General features: G+C 45.5%; 1 protein-coding gene across 2 annotated transcripts in view; it reads right to left on the reverse strand.

Annotated features, from left to right (window-relative positions):
• Positions 1 to 14,138, reverse strand: part of GRIN2C (glutamate ionotropic receptor NMDA type subunit 2C) — a 92,104-nt gene that overhangs the window by 25,581 nt on the left and 52,385 nt on the right. For both annotated transcript variants that reach the window (XM_083727941.1, XM_083727940.1), the window contains exons 6-7: positions 9,659 to 9,827; positions 4,955 to 5,108 (exon numbers count right to left, since the gene is read on the reverse strand). In XM_083727941.1, coding sequence (XP_083584067.1) covers positions 4,955 to 5,108; positions 9,659 to 9,827 — 323 coding nt within the window. The remainder of the gene's footprint in view (positions 1 to 4,954; positions 5,109 to 9,658; positions 9,828 to 14,138) is intronic.

Consider the following 14,138-nt stretch of genomic DNA (forward strand, 5'->3'; position numbering starts at 1 on the left):
GACAGGCTACCACCTTTCTTGCACATAAACATTTGCCAGCACTCACTCAAAATAGCTAAAAAGCTACGGTAATATTTCACGCAAGGCTCTTGCAGATGCATAGCTACATTAATTTATCTTCCCAATGGATATTGTTTTCACTAATCTTCAACAAAGATTTCCTTTTGTTTCCATAATTATGTGTTTGCCGTTCCAAGAGAGAGCCTGATATGACCCCCCTCGACTGATTGCAGCGATAATTCTGCCTCCCTGTTGTTTATTTTGTTGTTTATTTTAGTGCCTTCAGCTTTTGGCATAGATGACGGTTGGTGCCAGAGAAACACAAGAAAGGAAGTGACAGTTTTTGTTTCACAACAGGAAGGAGGAGGGGCAGCTCTCAGGAAGCCCTGCCTGCCTCGGAGGGGCTTTAATGGGAGCCTATGAGAAGCCAGTGTCCTCACCTGGCACTGAGCAATTCGTTTCCAAGGGAGCTCCGTAGAGTGGAAGGAAATGCATCCCTTCCTTCGAGGGCAAACAATAAATTCCGCGATATAACAAGCTAGAACCAAAGTGTCTGGTTTTGTCCATATCTTTCAACTCCCAAGTGGGAAAAGGAGAAAGCCCTTTTCAGCTATGATACACCCATGGATAAACAACACAACGCATGGAGGTGACCATGTGGCAGCAGGCTCCGCCCCTGCCCAAGGGGCCTGCTCTTCATTGGCTGCACACACGCCATACATTTAAGGCACATGACATTCCCCAAAGAACCCTGGGACTGTAGTTTGTTGAGGGTGCTGGGGGACTGTAGCTCTGTGAGGTGTAAGCTACCATTTCCCATCATTCTTCAAGGAAGTCACCTGTTTTAGATGTATGGTATAGTTGTACTTTGGGTTACATACGGTTCAGGTTGCATACGCTTCAGGTTACAGATTCCGCTAACCCAGAAATAGTACCTTGGGTTAAGATAGTACCTTGCTTCAGGATGAGAACAGAAATCGCAGACAGCGGTGCAGTGGCAGACTCCATTAGCTAAAGTGGTGCTTCAGGTTAAGAACAGTTTCAGGTTAAGAACAGACCTCCGGAACGAATTAAGTTCTTAACCCAAGGTACCACTGTATAGGGGAGTTTTTAATATCTCTATGTTTTATTATGTTTCTGTATATGCTGGAAGTTGCGCAGAGTGGCTGGGGCAACCCAGTCAGAGGGGTGGAATACAAATAGTAAAATTATCATCCTCATCATTGTGTATGTGCAGCCGCTGTTTCAAATGAGCTTATGATGTGTTCAAGCGCACCTACAAAGATACCCATCCTTTTGTGCAATCAGAACTCTATTGCTGCGGTACTGCTACCATTTTTACGCCTCTCCCCCTTCATTTGACTTTAAAATGCTTCAAAAGATTATTTGATATTACTGAAGTAATTGAGCAGGAGCATTTTAAAAAAAGTGATTAAACACACACACACAAACAAATCTGATTGGGAGGAAAAGTAAACAAATGGCCTGCTCCTTCCCTGACCACTGAGCTACATTGCGGCTACTAACATGGGGGGAACACAGTGTAATCTAGACAGATGCAGGAACATAGTCAAAAGGTAAAAGGTATAGGACCCCTGGACGGTTAAGTCCAGTCAAAGGCGACTATGGGATGCAGTGCTCAACTTGCTTTCAGGCCAAGGGAGCCAGCATTGGTCCACAGACAACTTTCCAGGTCATGTGGCCAGCATGACTAAACCGCTTCTGGCACAACGGAACACCGTGATGGAAACCAGAGCGCACAGAGACATTGTTTACCTCCCTGCCGTAGTGGTACCTGTTTATCTACTTGCACTGGCGTGCTTTCAAACTGCTAGGTTGGCAGGAGCTGGAACAGAGCAACGGGAGCTCACTCCATTGCAGGGATTCGAACTGCCGACCTTCTGATTGGCAAGCCCAAAAGGCTCAGTGGTTTAGACCACTGCCTGGCATATGGAAAGACAATTGCAATTCCATGCATACTGACTCTATCTCGCTACACACATGCACCTTACACCAGCTTTGGCTGCAGGAAGGGAGATAACTTCACTTTCCAAGCCATCCTCTATTTGAAACTTTTTTGGAGAGATCTCTACATCAAGAGTCTGCCTAATGATTAGCTCCCATTAAAAGACAACTACCAGCTATCCTAGGCTATTAACCAGCCATCTCCCCGACAAAGGAATGGCTGGCCAGCAGCCATAACAATACATCCACATCCTTGTAAACAGGGGTTGCAAGCAAATTACCCAATAAAAGACTCGCCACCACCAAGGGCTGCTATGTTTAATATGCAGAGACCGTATTATGCTAGACTTTCTACAGTGTGGGGATGATGTAAGGAATTTAGACCACAATAAACAAAAGGAAGGACACGGGAGATTCTGGGAACCACGGGTGCAGTATAAACTGAAGCTATACGGCTGGCTTCAGCACAATTCTCAAGCTATCCAGCACTAAACAGATGAAAGAGCTTGCCAGGGGGAGTGCTAGCAAGCTAATTGGCCCATGATAAAAAAATGATACTTTAAGTAGGAAATGAACTCTTAACGCTGCTAATCCAACACGCAAGTTTAAAACTTAAGTGCCGCCTCCCACACTGTATCTGTCCCAAACTACTCTATGGACGCCGCCAAGTAATTGATGCATTTGGTAGCAATGCATCAACGGAGCGCCCATCAGTCAGGAGACATCATTAGAGCAATAAATTTTTATCCTACAGTACATTTCATCCAAGAAGCACTGAGTACACTATAAAACCGTTGATGAACTTGCTTTACTGCTTTGCTCTGCAGCTGGGCAGCCCAACTTTTCATATCAAGTGAGCCGCAAGAACACTTCGACACAGAACCTGCAGGCCACACACCACAAGGCCCAAATTTGAAACACGCCCTTGCACTGCCTTTCTAAAGCTGACTAAGTGAGGCATCAGGCTTTGGGAAGGGGTTGCAAGGCTCTGACAGGATCCTAGAGCCCTCCCACCTCCTTCCCAAATCTGGGAGATCACTAACTAGGCTTTGGGAGGTTGGTGGGAGAGATCTAGGAGCATGTCAGAGCCCTCATGCCTTCTTCCCAAAGCCCAGCGCCTTGTTTACCTGGCTTTGGGAAGGCAGTGTGGGAGCTGGGGGGTGGTGGTGTCAAATGTTGCTGAGGGCCTTTGAGAAGCTCACAATGAAGTTTCTACAATCTCTGGAGAACTCTGGTCTATCGGCAGATTTTGAAAGGTGAATGAGACTCCACTGGGAAAAGGTCAAATTTTTCCAAAAGAAACGAAAGGGACACGAGAGGATGTATTGGGGCTTTAAGTCTCTGGAAACATATCAGAACAGTTAATGAAGCAATACATCTCTAAGACTCTAGGACAACACAGGGTGATTACCAGAGATCAGCATGAATTTGTTAAGAACAAATCATGCCAGACTAAGCTAGTTTCCTCCACTGATGGAATAAACTCATGTTAATAGATAAGGGGGTGTAATTAATATCATATATCTTGACAGTTCAGCCTCTTCCGAGCCCTGCTATATTTCCTTGGTGTTGGAAGGGTAATCGCTGGCAACTGTACATCTGATGGTATCTCTTTGCTGCCAACCTTCCTTGATACCCTTTCCCTTTAGCATTTCCAAACATGTGACTTTTCCTGTCAGTTCCCAAAGCAACACATTATTTCATGCTCATTGTTCTTTTACCTACTGCTCACCTTAACTTCTCAAGCTATCACTTCATGACAAGATCTTCCCAGGTCACCCACAGCCTCTGTTCTCTCAGTTCTTTCCTGTTTGTATCAGCCCAATTCATTAATCTCTTAATTGGTTGCCCAATTTTCTGGTTCAAGGCAAAGCGGCACAGCATTTTATAAGAACTTTTGAAACGACAAACACCTCTCTTTTTGAAGTTGAGGCTCCATTCTTTTACAATTTACATTGTCCTCTCTTCTTCTCCACTCCCTCCACAACCTTTACCTGCCCTCGGTTGCATCATCTCATTAGCAATTTATCGTTTGATGTCACTCATTACATGTTCATTACATGCTCCCCAACTGTTGGGAATCACCCATATCACCGCTTCCACAATCAGCCAATGAAAAAACAGCTTAGATTCAACATTAACCAAGGGAAACAACACCAAACAATGTTATGAAATCGACCGGTCATGCAAAGTGTTCCTTTTGGAAGTATTTCTATTCTTCCACAAATCATAGTTTTCAGCTTGAAAATTGAAATCGGGTAGCATTATGCACAGCCACAATTGAATGTTAGCACCCCAAATATCTAGGCAGTTATAAAAGTGCTCAATTCTCCCTAGCACACATTATCAGCAAACCCTGTCATCTATTTGTGATGGTCGGAGATGAGGGCCAATCCTTATACAGTGGAACCTCTACTTACAGACATAATCAGTTCCGGAGGTCCATCCGTAAGTCGATCCGGATTGCTGGTAGAAGTGCCGTTGTGCACAGGTGCATTTGGCGGCAGCACGCTCCTGTGCAGACGGTGGCAGCTGCTTCTGCGCATGCGCAAATAGCAGCAAACCCAGTATTTACTTCCGGGTTTGCTGCAGTCATAACTTGGATTGCGCCCAAGTAGACTCAGTTCTAAGTAGAGGTTCTACTGTACAGCCAAAACAGCATCATCTGCACACAGGGAGGAGGCAATAGAAGCCTGGAGCGGGGGGCACTGAGGTTTATAGAAGCACAAGACATCTTTAAAAATAAACTTGGATGGGACGGGGACGGAACGGGACTCCACCACCACCACCACCTCAAAGCCAAATGAAGAACGAGTATGTTCAGTGGCTACAGGACACTTCTGGGTGGCGGGGGGGGGGGGGAGAGAAAGGAACAGAATATGATGGCAAAAGGCATGGCTGGCTGAAACAGTGAACAAGGGCACCCCATTCTGCAGCAACAACTTATAGCAAGTCCCTCTCATTCAGTGCTATCGGCATTAGCTCATACCTAGAAAAGCAGAAGGCGAGACAGTCCCATTGCTTCTTGCTACCATGACGCTGATGCCGGTCTCCACAAAGGGCACAGAGAAATCCACAATTTGTGAGCGCTCCTCATTGATGGTGAGGGACCCAATGGCCATGTCTGCTCGCTTGTAATACACCTAGAAAAGAATGAAACGACAGGAATAAATCCCCACCACCACGCGCACACAAAACACCACAGCAGAGCCAGCTGCACACAAACTGAGGAGAGCATCTTGCACTCATTGATCCCTTCCCTATCTTGTGCTGCATCTCTAACAAGCGGAAGAGGCTGCAACCTTATACACACATGGCTGGCAAGGGCCATAGCTCAGTGGTATCATCTGCTTTGCATGCAAAATATCCCAGGTTAAATCCCCATTGGCTCTCCAAGTAGGGTGGGCAAAGAAGCCTGCCTGAAACCACCTTGGAGAGCCACTGTCAGTCACTGAACTAGATAGACCAATGGTCTGACACGGATAAGACAGCTTCCTATAGGAGTAAGCCTCAATGAACACAGTGGGACTTACCCTAAGGAAATGTATATAGAATTGCTCCCTGGACAACCTATCTGCATGAATGTACTAGTGGTAAAGGTAAAGGATCCCTGGATGGTTAAGTCCAGACAAAGCTGACTATTGGGTTGTGGCACTCATCTCGCTTTCAGGCTGAGGGAGCCGGCGTTTGTCCACAGACAGCTTTCCGGGTCATGTGGCCAGCATGACTAAACTGCTTCTGGCACAACGGAAGCCAGAGCACACGGAAATGCTGTTTACCTTCCCGCCATAGCGGTACCTATTCATCTACTTGCACTGGTGTGCTTTCGAACTGCTGGGTTGGCAGGAGCTGGGACAGGGCAACAGACAGATCACACAAACACACTATTGGCTATAGGAAACTAAAGAATAAGGGGGAATGGTTCTAACATAGATGCCTCCCAAATATGGCAGATTTCCATGTGCAAAATGCCTAGCATTGTCTGCGTTGGCTCCTTGTCCTCATGGCCCATAATAAGTTGGCAGTGCGCACCCTCCCTCCCAAGACACCAATCTTCTATTTGCACAGCATTTTTATATGGATGTCAGGTGCACTGTCCTTCTCCCCTTCCTGTCAGAAATATCATCTTGTCTTTAATATTGCTCTGTCTGCCTTGGGAACATCTGATTATGCTTTGTTCCACTCTTGCGACCTAGGCAGGAGAAATGACATTGCTGTGGCTATATAAAGGTTCTTTGTACTCCCCGCCTGCACAAGCTCCGCTCTCGAGACCACAGTGTAGGGATCCTTTCGACCAGGCTAAGATGCTTCTCCCCAGAACCAAGGGAGCTGGTGGGGAGGCAAGTCAGAGAGGGCAGCTAACTGCGGGTGAGTCAGTAATAGCCCTGTGAATGAATGAATGACATGACCCCAAACTCTCGCAGCACAGAGACTCACATTCACAGCACACACTATGCCTGCAACAGACGATGATGTTGATGATGGAGAAAGACCTAAGGCAAAAAAAGTATTAGCGCCAAATAGTGGCAATGAGGAAATGAGGCTGTAAATGCAGGACTGGGGTAGTTAAGGCGGGGTGAAAATTTGTGCCAATTCAAAAGTTCAGGATCTACAACAATCAAACCTGCAACCTTCAGTTCAATCTCAAGTGTGGACCCTGCTATAATCTGCAACATGTCTGAGCAGTGATCCTTTCCTCTCTCAGCAAAAGACAGTGGCGGCCCAATACATTTCTCAGTCTGGAGTTCAAATGGAGACCCTCCACAACTGCAGCCAATATGAAAGCCTCACTGTATCGTTTGCACACCACTTCCTGCCTTCATCTATCCTCCCACGGGGGGAAACCTTAAGCAGGGCCACTTTCCCCTTGTGGCATGGTAGCGCCGGCTCTGCCTCAACTGGCTCCTCCCCCTTTTGCACACGGTCCGTGCTGGTGATGCTGCTGCCGCAGATCTTCCTTCCTTCTTGGCCCACCCCAAAAGGCAAGGGTTGAGAAGAGGCTGAATAGGGCCAGCAACATTATGCCACAACTTGCTAAATTCAATACCTTGTGGAGGTTCCTCCCCACCCCACTGCATCTTTTTTTTTAAAAAAAAAAAATCTTTATTAATTTAAATTACACACATATACAAAGAATTTAGAAAGAATTTACAATCTCATACTACAAAAAGAAAATTAAAGAAAAAACAATTATGAAAAAAGAAAATACAGAAAAAAGAAAGCAGAAAAAGCAGATTTACGTGCATAAAAAACCTTCCTAATACTTAAATAAACACTTAAATAAAAAAGCTTCTGAAAAAACGAGTCTTCCGATCATTCTCACTGTACTGTTTATACTGTCGTTTTTTCTGCACAGTTTTATATTCTTTAATATTGTTCCCATCTACACAAATGGAAGTGAGAGCTGGACCATAAAGAAAGCTGATCGCCGAAGAATTGATGTTTTTGAATTATGGTGCTGGAGGAGACTCTTGAGAGTCCCATGGACTGCAAGAAGATCAAACCTATCCATTCTTAAGGAAATCAGCCCTGAGTGCTCACTGGAAGGACAGATCGTGAAGCTGAGGCTCCAATACTTTGGCCACCTCATGAGAAGAGAAGACTCCCTGGAAAAGACTCTGATGTTGAGAAAGATGGAGGGCACAAGGAGAAGGGGACAACAGAGAACAAGATGGTTGGATAGTGTCCTCGAAGCTACCAGCATGAGTTTGACCAAACTGTGGGAGGCAGTGGAAGACAGGAGTGCCTGGCGTTCTCTGGTCCATGGGGTCACGAAGAGTCGGACACGACTAAACAACAACTCCACAAACAGTATTTGTTGTGTTTACAAGTATCACTCAAGTTCTGCTAATATGGTGTGGTTGGTACAATATGATCTTATATAATCCTGAAATATTCTCCAAATATTTTCTGGTTCAATACTCCTCTAACTCTTCCCATCAGTTTTGCTAGTTGTAAATATTCTAACATGAGTATCTGCCAGTCTGTAATTGTTTGTTTTGTTTCGTTTTTCCCACTGCATCTTAAAGCCCTCAAGTCTAACAATACCCATAGCTAGCAATACTGAAAGTTCAGAAAGATTCGCTTGAAAAACTGTTCCCGCCATGTGTTTCTGAGGCAGCTTCAGATCACAGGCGCTTCCCGGTTCTTCTGAAGTCTTGTCCCATTTTCTCTAGTGGAAAATTTTAATAGCTGGAATCCTGGAGCGAGAATAGTTTCTACTTATGGAGAAACAGCGAGTGTTCAAGCTAGAGTTCGGGGCTGCATGCCTAATACCCCACTCCCAATTTCATTGCTGCCAATGACTGCCTCCACCCACCCCCCTTAGGGCTGCTTAGCTGTATTTGCCAGCACACACAGTGGCCACTTAGTGCTGCTCTGGTGACTCAGCCAGTTCAGATGGATTTATGGCTCCTTACCGGGCTGATCCAAAGCAGCTGGAGCACACCAAAGCTGTGCCTGGTGTAATGTGTCAATATTTTCCCATCCCTTTTCTAACAGGTCAGATAAAACTGACTCTCCCCTGGTTGCAAATTCTGACATGACAGCACTGGCCAAGCTGTACGTTTGATTTCTGCTCTACCTGGAGATCTCCTGCCGCACACAAAGGGCATAAGGAAGAAGGGGAGGCTAGACCCTTCCTTCCTGTTTCACAGGACATTTGTGACATAAGTGTTCCTACATATAATACAAATAAATAAATCTTTATTTATACCCCGCCCTTCCCAGTTCAGAAAACCGGGCTCAGGGCGGCTAACAACAAATTTAAAACACTTAATTGATGCAAGAAAAAACAGCATGAAATACAGTATAAAACGTGAATGACAATAAATTCAGAATTCAAAAATCAATTTAGGGGGGAAATCTATCCAATAAACATTGGATGATCACCAGGGCTAGCTGGCTAAATTAGACCTATTTGGGCCAGCGAGGAGACCGGGGAGAATTAGCTGTGGGATTCCAGAATGGGTAATCTTCATAAAAAGGGGAGGGGGAGGAAAGGAAGGGGAATAAAAGATCAGGCTAAATTCAAATTGAAAGCCAGGCGGAATAGCTCTGTCTTATAGCTCTCCCCACCCCAGTTTGTATTGTGAATAGGAACAGTCCTGGGAGGACTGCACCATGTGATTTTTCTGAATGTGGCTGTTACATCCATGCTGCAAATGGCATCTAAATATGGACGGGGTTTAAAATGTATGATCAACAGCTAGAAAAATGTAAACTGAACCCATGGAACAAACTTTTCTAACAAATGATGTGCAGAGGCCACATTCACACCAGACATTACGGCACTATGATACCACTTGAAACAGTCCTTCTGGGAGCCGTAATTTGTTAAGCATGCTGGGAGCTGCTAGGAGACCCCTATTCCCCTCCAACAGCTACAATTCCTAAAATTCTCTGGGAAGAAGGATTGATCCAACTCTATATCCATTCTCATTTTAACACAGTTTTCCCTCAAACTTGGGTCTCCAGCTGTTTTCGGACTACAATTCCCATCTTCCCTGACTACTGGTCTTACTAGCTAGGGATGATGGGAGTTGTTGTCCAAAAATGGGTCTGGGAAACAGTACTCTAACAGAGGCATCAAGAGAGTCCCAGATCTTACACATCCGATGACTTCTCTGTTACTCGCTATACAGGTGTTGCAGAGACGTTCCTAGGAAAATGCAACCTTCGCGTATTTCCTTACCTCTCCGATCATGCCATTCCAGAAGCCATCAACTATTTTCCCATGTTTCCCATTTGTCACCAGGTAGAGGTCATAGGAGAACTTCACTGTCTTGGCCAGCTTCTTTAGAATATCAATGCAAAAGCCTTTGCAGCAGAGCTTGGTATAGGGATCCATTGGTTCTTCTCCACTGAAAGAAGGATATATTAAAAACACACACATAGGACATGCTTAGTAGTCCTTTGCCTCCTGCATTGTAGCCATGCTGGGGCTCTCCAATGATCTCTTAAGCGTGAGGGTGATCTCCGCCTAACTCCCTGGCCCCTTCCCTGTTTACTCAGAGCAACACTATAGCGACTGGCTCCATTACTCTTTTCTCAGAGGGGCTAGAACCCAGTCATTTGGAGGTGGCAGCCAGCCACATCCCAATCACACAATTTTTGCAATATAACTTTATCAGTGGCAAGAGTGGCTGATGCTCCCACCTTTCCTATCTCACAAACATCTCTCTCTCTCTCTCTCTCTCTCTCTCTCTCTCTCTCCCTCTCTCTGTGTGTGATGGCCATTACTGAAGTCAACTTTGCACACAAATGCTCTTACGAAGTACACAGCTGTCAGCATGTTCTGTCCCATGCCATTGCCCTCTAAGCACCTGTGAGGTTCTGGCATTCTGGAGCACCACACAGTCTAGCTGGGCTGCACACATAGTCAAGGTGTCTAGGTAGAATGAGTGATAAGAGGCACGCAACTAGGTTTGATAGTTATAGAAAGCAGATTCCAAAATACCCATCTCTAGGAGGGCTGAGGCTCCAATACTTTGGCCACCTCATGAGGAGAAGACTCCCTGGAAAAGACCCTGATGTTGGGAAAGATGAAGGGCACAAGGAGAAGGGGAAGACAGAGGACGAGATGGTTGGACAGTGTTCTCGAAACTACCAGCATGAGTCTGACCAGACTGCGGGAGGCAGTGGAAGACAGGAGTGCCTGGCGTGCTCTGGTCCACGGGGTCACGAAGAGTCGTACATGACTAAACAACAACAACAAATGAGGGCTACTAGCCCTGCTCATTTCCACTTACTGCCCCAAAGAAAAAACAGCAGACAGTTTTTTGCAAATTTGCTGAAGTCCCGTCTGCAGAAATGTTCCTTCACCCTTGAGTATGTGCAATCCTTTTCCTTCTTAAAGGTTGGGGGGGTGGTCAAATGCTTGCAAGAGGGAGAGGTGACAGCAGGCAGGGAGGAAGGGAGGAGTAACTGATTACAAGAAGCTTCATGTAGGGGATGCCTCCTAGCTCAAGAGGAAGTGGGCAGAGGGGGAAATAGAGTGTCTGGCAATCTTTGCTCAACTCCTAAGGAAGGGGACATGCTATCCTTAGCACTAGGAAAAATGCTAACCACGTCTGGGAAACTCTGGACACCACAGTGGGATGCGGGGAGACGAGCAGTCTTCTAAACAGTCTGGAAAAAAATCCAGTCAGAGACTACTGAAAAAGAGAGGAAAGATTAGGGGTTCTGGCTCTGACAAGAAAGCATTTGATACAGGCCTGGTAAAACAAAAAACAACAACCCTTAGGTTCCACCTTAAAACTAGACTTGCTCAAAATATTGTACTTGTTGTTGTTGGAAATGATAGCTGAAGTCTCACTTGCTCACAGCCAGTTTGCACGTCAGAGCCAGACACATCACAGAGTCGGCACCTCACTCGTTCCTTTTGTACTGATCTGATCTCCAAGGGAATTGTCCTCGCCTCCTCTCTGCTCAAAAGGACAGGGAAGGAAGGGGGTGCTCCACTGCTGTGGCTGCTGCCACCACCAGCAACATCACTTGATCTCAGGCCGTGGATGCAGGTGAGCATTCCCCACATGGCAACTTGGCGCACAGGCCATCTGCTTAATTCCAACTGGTGACAGGGAAATAGAATCTTGCCACATTTCTGCACCTGGTTACAAACCCCAGAAAAGCAAGCATGGGGACAACACTTTTCTGCCTGGTAGGACAATTCAGCTAACAACACATAGTGGGCAATGCTCACTGGGAGAGAATAGGGTTTCCCTGAAGGTTTCAGGTCCAAATCCTAACTGTCTCCAGCTAAAAGGTAACAAGTAATCAGGCTAGGAGAGGCCTTGGCCTTCCCCAACTCTGGGGCCTTCCAGATGTTGTGGCACTCTAGCTCCCATCATCCCCGACCACAGCCCACACTCTCTGAGGCTGATGGGAGGTGGAGTCCAGCACCAGCTGGAGGGCACCAGATTGAAGAAGACAGCCTTAGTTATTGCCGGTCAGAGTAGAAAAAAACTAGCTTACTCTTTATTGAAATTTGAAATATTTGAATGCTGTCATTTTCCTTAATTGCATTTTTTTTGTTTCATTTCACAGAGAAGGTCTTTACTTTTAAATATTGCATAGAAATGTTTCCAATAAATAAACAGATGACAATATGGATGGACATACTACAAGGCAGCTTCATATGTTCAAAACTGGCTTGCCAAACCACATTTTCCCCCACGGTGCTTGTGAATATACTGCCCATTGGAAGTTAGTTTCAGAATCTGTGTTTCTGCAAAAGCCTTCCGATAGTTTTTAACCTACATTTATTGAGCTGGGGAAAGTAGCTTGCTTCTTCACCCAGCAGGTTGGCTGACACAACTTTGATCAGAGGACTGCCGAGGTCGGCAACAGGCAGGTGATTAATAACTATGGGCAGACGTTTCAGGTTAGGTCTCGGTGGGGGCGTGCGGCAGACCGACTGCCATGACCACCTTTCCAGCTAGTTGCCTCCAAGGAGCAGCCACAGCCTTGAGAGTCTGCTTGCTGGGTCACCACATGTATGCGGTCCTGGAAGTGTAATTGATGGGCCAGCTCACCAGGTAGCCTGCTGGGAAAATGCTACCTTTATAGACATAGAAGTGGAGGGGAGGATGCTGCTGCGGGGGTTTCAAATCTACCTGCAAGCCAGAGACACCTCATCCAGAGCCTCCACCCCAAAGCCTCATCTTGCCTAGAGAAACCAAGCTGTCGGTGTTGGGACAGGAGTCCTTCCCGCATTAAGAAAACGCTACTTCAAATTCATTCAATGTTTTGCAGCAAGGGTGGGAAGCCTATAGCCCTCCAGGTGTAGTTGAGCTCCCATCAGCTGCAGGAGTCATGTCCAATGGTCAGGGTACAGCAGCTGGGAGCAGGACACATGTTCCCCACCTCTGTTTGGAGAAGTGTTTCCCTAACTTGGGTCTCCCACTGTTTTTGGACTACAATTTAAAGTATCACCTAGTGCAGGCATAGGCAAACTCGTCCCTCCAGATGTTTTTGGGACTACAACTCCCATCATCCCTGACCACTGGTCTTGATAGCTAGGGTTGATGGGAGCTGTAGTCCAAAAACAGCAGGAGACCCAAGTTTGGGAAACACTGGTTTAGAGGAAGCAGCATTTCTCACTGGGATCCTTGCTTCACTACAGTTGCCAGCATTTTTAGTTTCTTTGTCTTTGAAAGCTGCAAGTCCAAGAGAAAGTCAGCAAGTGAAGATTTTCCAATGTAATGATAGGAAAAGCTGCACTGAACTGAATTCGACTTTGTTATGCAACTATTAAAAACACAGTGACCCTTATTATGGAAGGAGAAGATAATTTAAAGTAAGCACAAAAATAATCTCATTTGATAATCTTGCTATCATTTAGCAAAACGGAGGTTTATCTTAAACTACCTGGTTCTTAAAATTGCCTTACTCACTGTAAGGATATGATACATAGCAGATGTAACTATGATGCATTGAGATTTGCATACAAGTTGTTTTCTCTTTTTTGTTATTTCTATATTTATTTAAAAATATAACAGTAAATTTAAAAAAAAAACAACAGAGAAAGAAAAGAAACAATAAGAATGCTCTGATTCCCAAGACTCAGCCAGCCAGGAACACTCAAGGTAACTTCTCTGTTTTCCCTGCTAAATTTTTCAGAAGTAAAAAAAACAAAACATCTGAGATCTCCATTGACTGATAATCATTTTCATCCATCAAGATGACTCCCACTTCTAGTGCCACCCTGGGAAGCAAACAAATGGCATTTCAAACTAACGGCAACGATTCTTCCAGCCAGTGGCCCAGCATCCATCATGTTTGTGTAATTTTTATGCAAATTCAATTAATTGTGTGATGTAAATTAAAATATGTCAAGTCCTGATGTGCTTCTTTTGTGGTTCTGGATATTGAGCACACTTCTCTGGGGCCCTGCCTGGGGCAGATTCTCATATTCCTTGGGCAGGCAGCAGGAAGGATAACTTTATCACTCACACACTCAGAGTCAAGAAGGATGAAGGAAGGCGTCATATAAAAATAAGACTCCCAGCAGCTTCCTCTCAGCTTTGCAACTGAATCGAAAGACAGTCAGCACACCAGTGAATTTGTCCATCTTCTTGCCCCTCCATGCTTCAGGTGGCTTGCCTCTCTCGGACTCACACAGCCACCTTTTGTCTTGGAAAGTTAATTATATTTCCCACAGATACAGAAAA

The sequence above is a fragment of the Podarcis gaigeae genome (assembly GCF_964106915.1).
Source record: "Podarcis gaigeae genome assembly, chromosome: 2".
NCBI lineage: Eukaryota > Metazoa > Chordata > Lepidosauria > Squamata > Lacertidae > Podarcis > Podarcis gaigeae.